Genomic DNA, 15,992 nt, shown 5'->3' on the forward strand with positions numbered 1-15,992 from the left:
TCAACTAATCCTATACAAACAGTGTATGCCAGGTGACAGACTGATTCAATTATGCCACTAATATCAGCCATGGTTTCATTTCTTGGTCACCAGTTGTCCCACTATTGTCAACCATGAATAGCTTTTCTAGAGATCGTCGCATTCATATGGATGAGATTATCTTATATTGTGTTGGGAGGACAAGGAGAAGAGGGGGAAAGTTGGGTAACAGCTGTTGGGTACTTTCACAGCTTGTGTCATTATATGCCAGTGGAACTCTCTAGTATTTACGGACTGAGAGTGGAAGGTCCGGGGTTCGATCCCCGGCCATGTCCTACCTAAAGACGTTAAGAGATGGTACTTGCTGTTACCCTGTCTGGCGCTCAGTATTAAGAGGCTAAAACAAGGACCGGTCAGCTCGGAGTCAGTATACTGTATCTGAGTGGGGTATTCATGTTAAACCGCAGCATGGTATCTCAGTGGGCAAGCACTATAAATTGGCGTCAGTCCGAACTAGTACAAGCAGCCACACGCACACACACACGTGCATGCATGTTGCTATATAAGTGCAATAACCTTGGATGTGACGTTAAACCCCATTTCACCTCACCTCTTGTATTACCATCACTAACATTTTGTTGAGTTATCTGCCCTTCAGTTGTAGCAACTTCAGTAATGCTATTGTAGTTTACGCAGTCCTTTCCTGGGCGAAATTCCTAGTGTTTGTAGCCCAGTGTGACGGGATTGTGGTGTTTCTGTTGTACTTTGTTCCAGCTGTTGTCTCCAGAGGTCGCCAGGTACTGACACACAGTCAGATGTGGTGGGGAGATTGGTATTGCCGGACCTGATCAATGGCAGGCCGGATTATCCTTCTCACCTCGACAAAGGCCCTACTTTGTTATTCTCCCAGCGCTGGGCTAAGTAGCTGAATTACATCCTAATTTCAAATTAAAATCTGATTATACTTGGAAATTACAAGGACACATCCGATTTGTTAGTGTCTGTGTATAATTTGGTAATACTTGACTTTGTAAGTTCAGTCACTGGCAAACTTTCGGAAATAATAATTTGCTTTTGTGAAAAGTATGAACAAGCACACTGCTTGTTTATATGGAAAATAGATTTTAATTTTGAAGGTTCTTATGTGAAATTCAGGGGGATTATTTATTTCGATTCGATTGCATAGGCTCTGTATTGAACACATATTGATGACTGGCCTGTCCCCACTGATGAGCCAGGACCCGAGTCACCAGGGTAGGAGTCGATCGCAGCCTGTACTGGTTACAGAAGAGAAGAGAACTCTTTCATGTTTTCAATATTGATCATAATTGGTCAGTTCTTGCAGTCTGAGGAAGAAGGTGTGTGACAGCACACTGAATCTGAAACATCAAGTCCTAATCCATTCTCATTACCTCAACAGCCTTTCCAGAATGAAATTTGGGGGATTAGAAGTTGGATAATCATTCTGAGAGGAAGTTTATCAGAACACTGGGAGACAAACACTGAGAACACAATCACGAATGTGGACTCGGATTTTGAGGGTACGGAGTATACAAGGGTTTTCTGGGACTACAGGCGGCAAGCTGTCAACTTCACTCAAGATGTGGGAATGAGCGTGCATATATTATAGACAGAAGAAGGAGAAGCCTGTCAGACATCAAAGTTAAACGATCATAATCTGCTCCGTGAGTGCCACCGATTGAAGAATGTGCACTTTGTACTGTGGGAGTGATCTGCTAGACCTCCCCACCTCCTGCTGCTGTTGATCTTGCATCAGGCTTCACGACAGACTGATTGTAGTCAGAATGTGGCGTAATGCTCAGACTAGACTTGCACATGTCTAAAAGGCAATATTTATAAGTTTAAATCATTATTTCTAGACTCCGTAAATAATAACAAGTTGTTCCTATAAGAGACTGGAGTGTACTGTCCACATATCTAGACTTGCCAATTAGCAGGATAGAATTACGATGCATCCAAGGACTTTTCTTTCAGTACAGCCTTGGAGCAAGGCTGTGCTCAGGCCCCGACACACAGTTAGCTGCGTAATAGGATTGCTGTATCTTTCAACAGTTCATGCCCTGAGAGATACTTTTATTTTTGCCTTCTTTAGCCCAAAATTAATTATGAAGCTGAGAACATACCTTGAGAATATATTTTTGTTACATTTTGGTAGTATAAATTTGAGAAAATGTTATGAAAGTTATCGAAAGAGGTCATATGACAGACAGAGTTTTAGGTGATGCCGACGTGCGCGTCAAGTACGCTCCAAAGTAAAGAATGGACACGGAAAAATAACAATATTGCATCCTTTGGAATGCATGATAATATTGATTGTGATAGAATGGTGTTGTAATTAAAGTATATCAATTCTTACAGTACAGTACACTACACCATTTCATTACTTTACAGGACCCCATATTTCCTTCAGAGACCCTTGAAACTTATTATTGGATGTCTTCTGGACCCCTAGTTTTGTAGGTCAAGGTTAAACCTTGGACAGAACTATCATTTTTTCACTCATTTTAGCTTCTTTAATTCCTCATGTTAGTTAATTATAAAATGAAACCTTTCCCTGGGTGATTTAAAAGCAAGATGGCTCCAGAAACTGTTCCATAATTTTAATATTTTTCTGTTAGAGGATTAATATTTGAATAATTTCTTAAAATATTATTTCTTGTTTAATATAAATAAGAAAATCATCTCAGAATACAAAGAATTTCATTTGTAGTATTATGACACCATTGTACAGTGTAAGGCTGAGTTGTGGCTGTCACATTGCATCCTAGGGATATATATTCATACCACTCAAGGGGGTACGGGAGGCCTAGTGGTCTAAGGAACCGCGATTCACTGTGCAGAGTTCTGTCCCTTGGGCACGCCAGAAACCTATGATTGTGAATCCCGGTTTGCCCCGATTATGTTTCTAGTTTTGTCAGCACCATACCCATTCTCGTGGGTTTCGCCGAAGTGGTAAATGTCTTGAGACCTGCATCATTTCGGGCTTTCCTCCCACATAAAGCTGACACGCTGCGATATAACTGGAATACTGTTAAAAGCAGCGTTAAACCCAACTCACTCACTCATATCACTCAACAGCCTGGGTGATATGATGCAATGGTTTCAATGCCTTGGGCTATTTCATCATACCAGGTCATACATAGTAGAATGGTAGAGAGCCATTGCGATGACAAGGCTTGAGCTTTCAAGGTATTCAGTGTTTTTAAAAACAACACTGGTTTTTACAACACACTTCATATCATTGACTGCAAAGGTTCACACCAGCTGGTGATGTTGTTGACCTTGACATCCCAGCAAGTGATACTGATGATGTGACAGACTTTGTGTCAAAACCAGGTGGTCCTGATGATGAAATAGCTTTGGGATAAAATGTTGCAGTAAAAAGATGGTGTCACAGCTTGGTGCATCACATCTGGTGGACAATCAGGTGAAGTCACATGTATTGTATTGCAGTCTCTGGTCTGATGAGACTGGTCAATCTGGTGAAGTCACATGTATTGCAGTCTCTGGTCTGATGAGACTGGACAATCTGGTGAAGTCACATGTATTGCAGTCTCTGGTCTGATGAGACTGGACAATCTGGTGAAGTCACATGTACTGCAGTCTCTGGTCTGATGAGCCTGGTCAATCTGGTGAAGTCACATGTACTGCAATCTCTGGTCTGATGAGACTGGTGAAGTCACATGTACTGCAGTCTCTGGTCTGATGAGACTGGTCAATCTGGTGAAGTCACATGTATTGCAGTCTCTGGTCTGATGAGACTGGTGAAGTCACATGTACTGCAGTCTCTGGTCTGATGAGACTGGTGAAGTCACATGTACTGCAGTCTCTGGTCTGATGAGACTGGACAATCTGGTGAAGTCACATGTACTGCAGTCTCTGGTCTGATGAGACTTTCCATACTGTGATGTTATCCTGGAGAGTGGAAGACCCCATCATCAGAATAGCAAGGTGGTTGTGGCAGGTAATTGTCAAGCCCTAACCTGACCTTCAACTCTCCAGTTTATCTTCAGCAAATAGGGAAAGTCCACCAGCAGAATTTCAACAATGGCCAAAGGTGTTGAGGAATTTGTTCTTTCAATTGTCTCTAAGGTAAACCTGAACACTCAGCTTTGCCAAGTGTAAGCCTTAATCATAGCGCTGTGAATACTCAGTAAATGGCTGTGTGTTTGCGTGAAGCTTGCTGCGTTGTCCCTCGCCGTCTCGCTCAGGCCAGACAGACCAACCTCTCAGATTGTCGCCGTCTTGCCACATACACTCACACACATACCTGATCTCAATGTCCAGTAGCCACCAGGCACACTGTTATACAAATAAAACGATGCATGTGTTCAATTTACATTGGATATGAAAATCAATAAAAATGAACAATGTATACTACTTAAAAGAATATTTTATTTTTTCATATGCCTGGACTTAATCTGACATATCATAACAGATTAACTATAGTCATATGAAAAAATCAGGTGTTCTTTGACTTCTTTTGAGTAGTATATATAATATTAAATTCCTCTTCATGCATATTCTGCAGATTGAAAGTGTTATATTGGTTACATGTAGATGGGCTTTTTCAAATTCAGGAAGCAGAATGTGAATGGGTGATCAAGTTGGCATTCTCAATTAGCCAGTGTATTGTGTGTGTATTCTGTTATGATATATATATCCTTGACTCATTAACCTCCACAGTTTTGTTCTGGCGGTGACATCACCATCTTCATATCTCCTATCTCTAATTTAGCACAGAATTTCTCTTGCTTGTGGGAGTAATTTGATTGGATGACTAATGTAGTGTTGTGCCGTTCAAGTCGGGCTCCGAAGTAACCAGGGGCAATTGGGTGCGAGGTATATAGAGATATGAGATCTGATACACTGGATAACTGAGGATGCAAAGTTTGTGAATGTTGTTAAACACCATAGTCGGCAATATCAGAGCAATATGATGGCCTGTAGATAACTGAGGCTGTGTCAGACAAACCAGTGACTAAAAGCACGAGTAAGAATCGATGCCATCACCCAGGCTACCCTATTTAGTTGACCCTTGTGACAAGCATGATGTCCTGGGGACCTCTTCTGACCCTGAGTTCACACAGGGGGATCAAAGTTTTTAAAGTGAGTGGTAAAATTGGGTGTTGGAAGTGGGTGGTCAAATGGGGTGTTGGAAGTGGATGATCAAATAGGGTGTTGGAAGTACGTGGTAAAATGGAGTGTTGGAAGTGGGTGGTCAAATGGGGTGTTGGAAGTGGGTGATCAAATGGGGTGTTGGAAGTGGGTGATCAAATGGAGTGTTGGAAGTGGGTGATCAAATGGAGTGTTGGAAGTGGGTGATCAAATGGGGTGTTCAATATTCCAGTTATATCACAGCGTGTCATCTTAATGTTGGAGGAAAGCCTGAAGTGATGCAGGTCTCCGATGTTTACATTTACCAGTTTGGTGAAACCCACAAGCACAGGTATTGTTCTGACAAACCTAGAGACATAATTGGGGCAAATTGGGATCATGGACCAAGATCATAGATTTCATAGTTCTGACCCTTACTTTGAAGTATGTATTCAACAGTTTGCATGTATTAATTACAATACTATCCATGCTTAATACAGGCTGGATTTGAAACAAATACACAACCAGGCTGCATCTTTCTGTAGGCACCAAGGTGACTAGGTATTCTCTGTTGAGGAAAAGGAACAAAAGTGGCTACCACACTGTCACCAGATATCTCCTAAATGAAAGGGCTAACTCCATCAGCCATCCATGCGGACATAGTGTCAATTTTAGGAGGTGGGCAGTGGAGTTCCAGAGGGAAGAGAGGGCTGGGAAGATGATCAGGAAGACCTTCATGAGAGTTGAGAACGTCCTGAGGAATGATCTGGACATGCTGAAGGTTCCAGCAGCCAATACCGTAGGCGTCTCTCACGAGAGTTGAGAACGGCCTGAGGAATGATCTGGACATGCCAAAGGTTCCAGCAGCCAATACAGTAGGCGTCTCTCATGAGTGTTGAGAACGTCCTGAGAAATGATCTGGACATGACAAAGGTTCCAGCAGCCAATACAGTATCTGGACATGACAAAGGTTCCAGCAGCCAATACAGTAGGCGTCTCTCATGAGTGTTGAGAACGGCCTGAGGAATGATCTGGACATGCCAAAGGTTCCAGCAGCCAATACAGTAGGCGTCCCTCATGAGTGTTGAGAATGGCCTAAGGAATGATCTGGACATGCCGAAGGTTCCAGCAGCCAATACAGTAGGCGTCTCTCATGAGTGTTGAGAACGGCCTAAGGAATGATCTGGACATGCCGAAGGTTCCTGCAGCCAATACAGTAGGCGTCTCTCATGAGTGTTGAGAACGGCCTGAGGAATGATCTGGACATGCCGAAGGTTCCGGCAGCCAATACCGTAGGCGTCTCTCATGAGTGTTGAGAACGGCCTGAGGAATGATCTGGACATGCCGAAGGTTCCAGCAGCCAATACCGTAGGTGTCTCTCATGAGTGTTGAGAACGGCCTAAGGAATGATCTGGACATGCCGAAGGTTCCGGCAGCCAATACAGTAGGCGTCTCTCATGAGTGTTGAGAACGGCCTAAGGAATGATCTGGACATGACAAAGGTTCCGGCAGCCAATACAGTAGGCGTCTCTCATGAGTGTTGAGAACGGCCTGAGGAATGATCTGGACATGCCAAAGGTTCCAGTAGCCAATACAGTAGGCATCTCTCATGAGTGTTGAGAACGGCCTGAGGAATGATCTGGACATGCCAAAGGTTCCAGTAGCCAATACAGTAGGCGTCTCTCATGAGTGTTGAGAACGGCCTGAGGAATGATCTGGACATGACAAAGGTTCACAGGCTTCTGACCCCTCATCATCATCTCTGGGGACAATTTACGTCATTTGGAAGCAGATCCAGCTGATTTTGTTGAGCGATTTGTAACCATGGATGAGTCTTGGGTTCACCACTAACAACCAGAGATGAAACAAGAGTAGGTGAAAACATATGAAATCTCCGAAGAAGTGTGCAAAGTCTGTTCCAGGTGATGGCTTCGGGGTTTTTTAAATTTCAAACGAATCCTACTGCTGGACTACCTCCTGAATAGTCGGACCATTAATGGCCAATATTATGCTAATCTGCTTAGGCAGCTGCATGAGAATATCAAGGCTGTATGTCATGGAAAACTCACGGTTGGTGTGTTGTTTCACAAGGACAATGCACCTGTGCTCAAGTCTCTTGGCACATAGCTGTAATGTGAGACTGTCGTTTTGAAGTCATTGAGAGTGAGTATGGTTTTTGCCACTTTTAGCAATATTCCAGCACTATCACACCGGGGGACACCAGAAATGGGCTTCACACGTTGTACCCATGTCGGGAATCAAACCTGGTTCTTCCGCCTGATGAGCAACGCTTTAACCACTAGGCTACTGACCGCCCCCTGAAGTCATTAAACATTAGCAGTATTCACCAGACTTGGTACTGTCAGAGTTCCACCTCTTCCCAAACTTGAAGTAAGAACTGCCTGGCAAGCATTATGCAAATGATGATGACATCATTCCTGCTGTTAGAGGAAGATTTCTCTCCACATCAGTGGTGTCCAGGCTCTCTAGCATCATGGGTAGAAGTGTGAAATATACTTAACAACCATAAATATGAATAATTAAGAACCACAACAGGACTAAAATGACTAGATTTATTTGGCCGAAGTAGGTAAAAGATGCAGACCAGGTACAATGTATAGCACAAAAGTAACACAATAGGAAAGTGTATACTTGAACGACTTAAATACAAATGAGCTCAGTTATAATATTTAAACTTAACGAGAAAATATTTAGTTGCTAGGAGAGTGTAACTTGTACCTAGGCTTCAACCCCCCGGGACAGACAACTACAATATACTGAACAGAAAAGGCGGCGGGTGGGCGGGGAACAAAAACAAACGTGTTCGGGTAGCATTTAGCTAGCCAATGACACCGAAAGGTGGGAATTTAAACCATGCCGCTAGGGATGATGGGAAGAGAATATTAGGTCTCGTCAGCCCGAGACAAGAACATAGAAACAGTCAGTATGGGTAGAAACTTGACCTGGAAAAAGCCTAGCAGACCGTAAACTTTATAAACAAGTGGAACCTAGCCGTCTGAAAACTGTATTAAACAAACAATATCTACGAAGGCCTGTACAAAAACAAGAAAGCCTCAAATGGACACGCAACATAAACAGACTGTACTACAAACGGTATGTGGCTAAACAAATGTTGGAAATCTTAATTAATCATTTTCAATCTACCGACAGAAAATGTGAAAATTAGTTCCATTTTAGTTTGACATTGTGCTCTAGTGTTTTGGATTGTTGCTCATGCTATCATCCACTGGTTTGCCTGGCAGAGGCTCTAATAAACACGAAGTGCCCCCTGCATCATGTTGCTGGAATATTGCTAAACGTGGCACAAGACAATACTCACTCACTAGGACATACTGAGTGTCCCTGTGATATTGCTTGAATATTATGAGACAAAACACCTCCCTCACTCCACTCATTACACACTGAGGTAGAATAGGCCTTCAGCAACCCATGCTTGTCGCGACTAAGGGATCGGGTAATGCATGACATCCTATGCATGGATCGATGCTCATGATGTCAATCACTGGATTGCCTGGTCCAGACTCGATTATTTACAGACTGCTGTCATATAGCTGGAATATTGCCGAGTGTTGCGTTAAACAACAAACAAACATTACACACTGTCCCTCTTGTTTTGCAAGCTGTGATGTTGCTGACAGCAGCAGGAATTCACTCACTCACACACACACTGATGGTGTAGCCTCCTGGGTAAATCTTTTCCTTGTCACGCCGAAGAACCGGGTTCAATTCCCTGAGTGGGTTCAATGTGTGAAGCTCATATCTGGAGCTCCCCTGCCATGATATTACTGGAATATTGCTAAAAGCGGAGTAAAACCATACTAACTCTCTGTTTTTTGTGTGTCATAATTTAACCGTTTCATTTGTTTTGTTTAAGTGTAGGATTTCTTTGTTGATGAGGTTTTTTAAACCGTTTCAAATCCAATTTGCCAGAACCCTTATGTTGCACAGGAATTTAGTAATTCAACAAGAAAAATAAAACCTTTTTTGTTGATTGATTAAATCATGAGACATGCAAAGTTTTCATGTTCAGAAGAAAATAATAATCCTCCACTTTCTCTGTGTGTGTGTGTGCCAGTGCTATGGTTAAATCATCATGAAAACCACACAACAGGTGATCTTCACACAATATGAAATGTAATGTTCTGTGCCATGTAGTTATAAGTGTGAGGTGACATGAACAGGCCATAAACAACGGGAGTAATGTTGGAGGCAGACAAACCCAAGAGATCAGAGCTGTCTTTGTGGCTCAGTCTATGTCTGTGTATCACTCTCCAGCCATGTACTATATTTCCCTGTATCACTCTACAGCCATGGACTATATTTCCCTGTACCACTCTACAGCCATGTACTATATTTCCCTGTACCACTCTACAGCCATGTTCTATATTTCCCTGTATCAGACTCCAGCTGTGTGCTATATTTCCCTGTATCACTCTCCAGCTATGTACTATATTTCCCTGTACCACTCTCCAGCCATGTACTATATTTCCCTGTACCACTCTACAGCCATGTACTATATTTCCCTGTACCACTCTACATCCATGTACTATATTTCCCTGTACCACTCTACAGCCATGTACTATATTTCCCTGTATCAGACTCCAGCTGTGTGCTATATTTCCCTGTATCACTCTCCAGCCATGTACTATATTTCCCTGTATCACTCTACAGCCATGTACTATATTTCCCTGTATCACTCTACAGCCATGTACTATATTTCCCTGTACCACTCTACAGCCATGTACTATATTTCCCTGTACCACTCTACAGCCATGTACTATATTTCCCTGTATCACTCTACAGCCATGTACTATATTTCCCTGTATCAGACTCCAGCTGTGTGCTATATTTCCCTGTATCACTCTACAGCCATGTACTATATTTCCCTGTATCAGACTCCAGCTGTGTGCTATATTTCCCTATATCGGACTCCAGGTATATACTATATTTCCCTATATCGGACTCCATCTATATGCTATATTTCCCAGTATCAGACTCCAGCTGTGTGCTATATTTCCCTATATTGGACTCCATCTATATGCTATATTTCCTGTATAAGGATCTGGCTATGTGATATATTTCCTGTATAAGGCTTCAGCTATATGCTATATTTTCTGTATAAGGCTCCCGTTTTATTTCCTGTATAAGGCACCAGGTACATGCTATATTTCCTGTATAAGGATCTGGCTATGTGATATATTTCGTGTATAAGGCTTCAGCTATATGCTATTTTTCCTGTATAAGGCTCCAGCTATATTTCCTGTATAAGGCACCAGGTACATGCTATATTTCCTGTATAAGGCACCAGTTATATGCTGTATTTCCTGTATAAGGCTTCAGCTATATGCTGTATTTTCCTGTATCTGACTCTATCTGGCTGACAGACCGTGTGACAGGAGACAGGGTGTTGGTAGACTGCCTGGCTGTATCTGGTGTGTTCACGGCAGTGCCAGATGTGACAGGACGGTGCAGGATGAGTTGCTTCATGACGTCCCTCGCCCCTCCCTGTCACATTCATCTTCGTCCCATCCCACACCGCCAGATTTATGATGACATGTCTGATAATGTTCTCAGAAACCATTAATGCTTCTTTTATTGCTCTTGTATCATGAGTTTAAATATAACTTTTCCCATCAGACACCAAGCAGAAATATGCAAGATTTGACTGCCTCCCTCCATAGCGCTGTTTATGTTAATGCAGAATACCTAATGGCATGCAACATACAGTATAACGAAATGAAGTCATAATCACATGGTAAATAATTTCTACTTATAACACAGCAGAGCCCGAACAAGATCTTTGCATTTTAGTAATTGATTGATGGAGAAATGATACCACTGGGTTGAAGGAGTGAGGATTCAAGTAGAGGGGAGAAGACGGCAACTTGTTCTTGGGGCTTTCATTGTTAAGATGCTGCCAGCGAGGAGTAGCACAAGTTGGAGGTTTTAGCCTGGGAGATTGACAGTACGTCTTGCCGCCCCTGTTATCAGGCGTCTGACAGAGCCTGGTAGTCTGTACTGCCACTGTTCCCTTGACTTGCACTACTCCGATCAACCACCCGCCCATGGTTTCAGATTGTCAAAGGGAGGTAACCCTTGTTTGTGTTGTGTTTCAGGCACTGGAGACAGCGTACAGAATGGCCAAATTCAGGGGCCTCATCAAGCCAGTCGTACATGGAGAGGTAGGTGTTGTGGGGCCTCCACAAGTGGATTTCAATTAAAGAAAAAAAATAATAAAACATAAAATTGAAGAAATCATCAGTGTTTGCAGGTACATTGGAGAGGAACGACATTCACTCACTCACTTATTTGGAAGACATATTTATGTCACAAACATGCCTTGGAAAATGATATCTAGACTTACATCTAGTCTCTGAAATGAAATATGTTACAGAACAGTTGTTAAATTATGTTTTAAAATAATAAAAAGGAGCCCACAGACTTCATTTTCAGAAGCAGTAATCTAGACTCGCCAACTGTACTACTCAACATTTGCTAAGGACCAAAATGGTCATTAGTCAAAGGTGTGGTTCTTAGCAAATTTGAGTAGTGTATTATAGACTTGCCGTATTGGATATATTTGTTTCGGGTCTGTATGACAACAGGGCACCACATATTCTTGCTGGGGCAAGGGCGAGTCCAAATTTACTACCGGGTACCCGACCCCCTATTACCGACCCTACCCGGGTAACCACTGTAGGTCACAAGACTTGGGTACGAAACCTATGATTGGGATTTGTTTACAGCAGCTTTGCAAAAACTATTTAGATACATGTGTCAAATGATCAGATCATGCGTACACTTAAGTTAGCTGAAGCTTTATCTGTACTCAAATATACACAAGTCAAAAGGAATGTGGCATCATCATAAAGAAATGGGAACATTAGCGACTTGTAGTGTAACCGCTGATGTATAGTGAATTTTTGTCATTAAGCAATATGTAACGTGACTAACCATGGGTGCGGGTAGTTATGTGGGTATCCGGGTCCTACTCAAGACCCACCCGACCCGAGTACCGGTGTTACCAGTCCTAGTACCAGCCATATTAACAACATTCCCTCACATATCTCACAGACCTGTGAAGATCCGGGGTAGAATAGGTCTTCAGAAACCCATACTTGCCGTGAAAGGCAACTAACGGGATCGGGTGGTCAGGCTCGCTGACTTGGTTGATGCATGTCATCGTATCCCAATTGCGTGCATCGATGCTCATGTTGTCAATCACTGGATTGTCTGGTCCGGACTCGATTATTTAAAGACCGCCTTCATATAGCGGGTATATTGCTGAGTGCGGCGTTAATCAACAAACAAACAAAAAACAACAAGACATATCTCACAGAATTATTTAGTTTATTTTTCAGAATGGTAGGTCTATTTCATAAATACTTTTCAGTTATTTTTGTTGGGATCTTCCCAGGATATGAATCATCTGGTTGACACATATTTTTTCTAATATTTACAGGAATGCCTTAAGAAATTCACTTCCAAAGATGTAATCTATAAAAATGATCTTCCATTAAGTCACTGTTACAAAAATTGTGGTTGAAGATAGATGTGTTGATTTAGAGCAGCTGAGCCTGTGCTGGGGAACATGAAGTGATACAGATGTCTTTGTGATGTGATGCCCCTCTCGGAGAGAAGCTGTCCGTATAAGAAAGCAGCCTCAGCACCTTTACTATAGAGTACCCAATTCAATTTAAGACCGCCTCCGTGGTCTAATGGTAGAGCATCCGCCCGGAGAGCAGAAGGTTCGGGGTTCGATCCCCGGCCGCGTCATACCAAAAGAGGTTAAAAGATGGTACTTGTTGTTACCCTGTCTGGCGCTTGGCATTAAGGGGCTAAAACAAGGACTGGTCGGCTCGGAGTCAGTATACTGTGTCTGAGTGGGGTATTCATGTTAAACTGCGGCATGGTATCTCAGTGAGCTAGCACTATAAATCGGCATCAGTCTGGACTAGTGCAAGCAGCCACACACACACACAAAGACGTGCACGTTGCTATATAAGTGCAATAATCTTGGACGCGACGTTAAACCCCATTTCACCTCACCTCACCTTCAATTTAATCAAAGCCATTATCTAGACTGCATGTTAGTCTGAGCATCTAGCCTGTGTCACAGTCCCTTAACCATATTATTTTCCCTACCACCCAGTCCTTATTGTATGTAGTGCTGCAGCCCTCGATGAAACAAGTCTAGATTTTTGCGTCTCACATCTCGCATCTCACTGGGGCTCCTTGTGTATGGGGCTTGAAACAATATATGTTTTTGATATCTGACAAATCCTTTTCCGGATCATCTTATACTATGGCCCATTTCTGGTGTCCCCCGCCGTGATATTGCTGGAATATTGCGAAAAGCGGCGTAAAACCATACTCACTCACTCTTATACTATGACTATAGAAACAAACAGTTTTAGTCCACTTGTTCTTGTCGTAACATGTAGTGAAACCATTAAAACTGGAAAATATCTACAAGTCCTTACCATACTTTAACTATTGGTCAGTTTGGCAAGGACTATAGAACTAGTACCTGTTTCTAACACTGCCTTAGTTATAAGCCTAAGATATCATTTTCTGCTTATGTTTTTTTTTGCAGATAAAATAATTTATTATAGAATTCAATGTGAAAGATTGAGTTTTCCGATAATGGGAAAAGTGAATGCAACACTTGATATTTCACTGCAGTGAACATAACACTTTGACGGAACTATTGTCATACAAGAGTTACCTCCCCACAAATTGTCTCCCTTTATCGTAAATGTCTATCCCGTAGACAAACTGTTGTCTTTCTTTTAGTTTAGTTCCACATTGACAAGGCAGAATAGTTGCTGATGGTCATTTATGGCATGTGTTATTATCCTCTTGAAAATGTTTAGTTGTGAACTGTAAATTTCTCATTTAACTTGTCAATCGAGACTGTTTCGCAAAGTGGCATTTTTGTTATCGGTACTTGACCAGCATGTATTCTTTCGCTTCTAACAGCTGACTCATAGATTTCAAGAATATTCTTTATTTAAGTTGATTTGGTATATAAAAATATCCAAATGTTTGATAAAGAATTTCCGTGACCCTCAATAATTTTTTTTGCTTTTCTTTATATTTTTTCAGATTTTATAAACACAGAACTACTTTTTAAGTGGCAATTACAAGGGGTGGTGAAACATCCCTGGGTGTTAGGTGGTGAGAATTTACATTTCAAGGTTTTACATTTGTAATGAAATGATTTAATTTTCCGGTAGACAGCTACACAAAAAGTATATTATGAATAGGATATTCCATGTGCCTTGTGAAATATCATGTTTCTCTCATCTCGTGACAGGAAAGAAGATATTTGAACTCATGGCTACACCACTCATGAAAATGTCTCCTTTCTACCCGTCACTCGATGATAGAAACATGATATTTCACTCGACACATGAAATATCCTCTCCATACAGTTTTTCCTATATTGATTAGAAATCTTGTACTTCTTGCATGAAATGCAGCAAAAATATAATATAAAGTGTAAATAACACTAAATCAGTGTTTTAACCAAGTCAGTTTTTAGCTCACCTCATCCAGTGCTGTTTGTTTTGTTTGTGGCGTTAAAGTTGTACAACTCTGAAATGTAAACTGTTGACTGTGCAGAATGTTTTATAGGGGATTCTAATTGTGTCTCTAAAATGTGCTCATAAAATCTTAAATTGATTATCATTGTAGCAATAATGGCATCTTCATCATCATTTTTTGGGGTTTTAATTTAATATAAAGTTTCATTTGGCTGTTGGCATACTTCTTGATTTACTTCCAATGAGCCAGATAAATTGAGATGTACCTGCGATGTAGACTGGTCAACATTTGCAAATGATTATGGGAAATTGCCCAAGAGTCTGTAAGAGAGATACACTTTTGCCTGGGGTACACGATTCTAGTTCCTCTGATGCACAGTATTCCATTTGATATTTTGAAATTGACTTTTGTAGTGGAAGTAGATAAACAGACCAACTGACATTTACCAAACAAGAGAATGGCAGAGAAAAATAAAAAAACGGTTTTCTTTAGATTGCAAATTTATTAAATAAATAGTTTATACTTCTGAAATTCCCATTTATTTGAACTTTACATACAAGACTTGAGGAAGTTCTGAAGAACGTCTAATTACCCTGACATTTGTGGAATATGGCAAGGATAGTGATTACCACACAGATGGATTCTCTTGCCGGCTAATTACTGGGAATATATTGTCCTCATAAAGTTGTAATGACGCGCTCACTCATCACGGAAATGTCAGGTTCCCGTACAGATGTGGCTGGAGTGTGCTAGGCTGCCTAATTAATCAGCTGGCCACAAGCCTCATTTGCCACAATCATCATCTCCTCTTGAAAAAAGCCTTAAAGATGTTTTACCGGTCTCCCAACATTGACAATGAAGGGACGTCTCCATTCACGACAGGATGGCAATCTATTAACAAGATCATGTGGTCACAAACGGAAGCAGCTTACACGTGGACTTTGTCTCAAGTACATGGATAATATACTACTAAAATAAAGTTAGACACCACCTGATTAATTGTAGTAATATGAGAGAATCGGGTGGCCCGTTTTTGTTTTGAAGTACATAAGTGAGTGTGGATTTGCCTATTGGTGTTTTCACATCTAACTGATTATGTTCGTGATAATTATCATTCGTTGTTTTAATAGGGTAGTCATTTACTTATCTTATTATTGTTCCATACTGATTTTATTTGTTTTTAGAAGCCATTGTTTTATCAAGAATTGCTTTCTATAGATAATTCATTTTCTAAATCATTGAAATATGTTGTACCTGGTAATATGTGTTGTACCTGAAAAAAAATAATGTTCAATTTTTTTAGATTAGTGGAGTCTGTGTATTTG

At 41.3% G+C, this 15,992-nt stretch overlaps 1 protein-coding gene across 6 annotated transcripts in view; it reads left to right on the forward strand.

The window, feature by feature from the left end:
• LOC124147658 (transmembrane protein 135-like) overlaps positions 1–15,992 on the forward strand; it is a 219,053-nt gene that overhangs the window by 44,987 nt on the left and 158,074 nt on the right. For all 6 annotated transcript variants that reach the window (XR_007217921.1, XR_007217920.1, XR_007217919.1 and 3 more), the window contains one exon: positions 11,235–11,300. Coding sequence is in view for 3 of the 6 variants with exons in the window: in XM_046518346.2 (XP_046374302.2) it covers positions 11,235–11,300 (66 nt within the window). In the remaining 3 variants the exon portion in view is untranslated. The remainder of the gene's footprint in view (positions 1–11,234; positions 11,301–15,992) is intronic.

This window comes from Haliotis rufescens, unplaced genomic scaffold (genome assembly GCF_023055435.1).
Source record: "Haliotis rufescens isolate VD_foot unplaced genomic scaffold, xgHalRufe1.0.p SCAF_32, whole genome shotgun sequence".
Taxonomy (NCBI): Eukaryota; Metazoa; Mollusca; class Gastropoda; order Lepetellida; family Haliotidae; genus Haliotis; species Haliotis rufescens.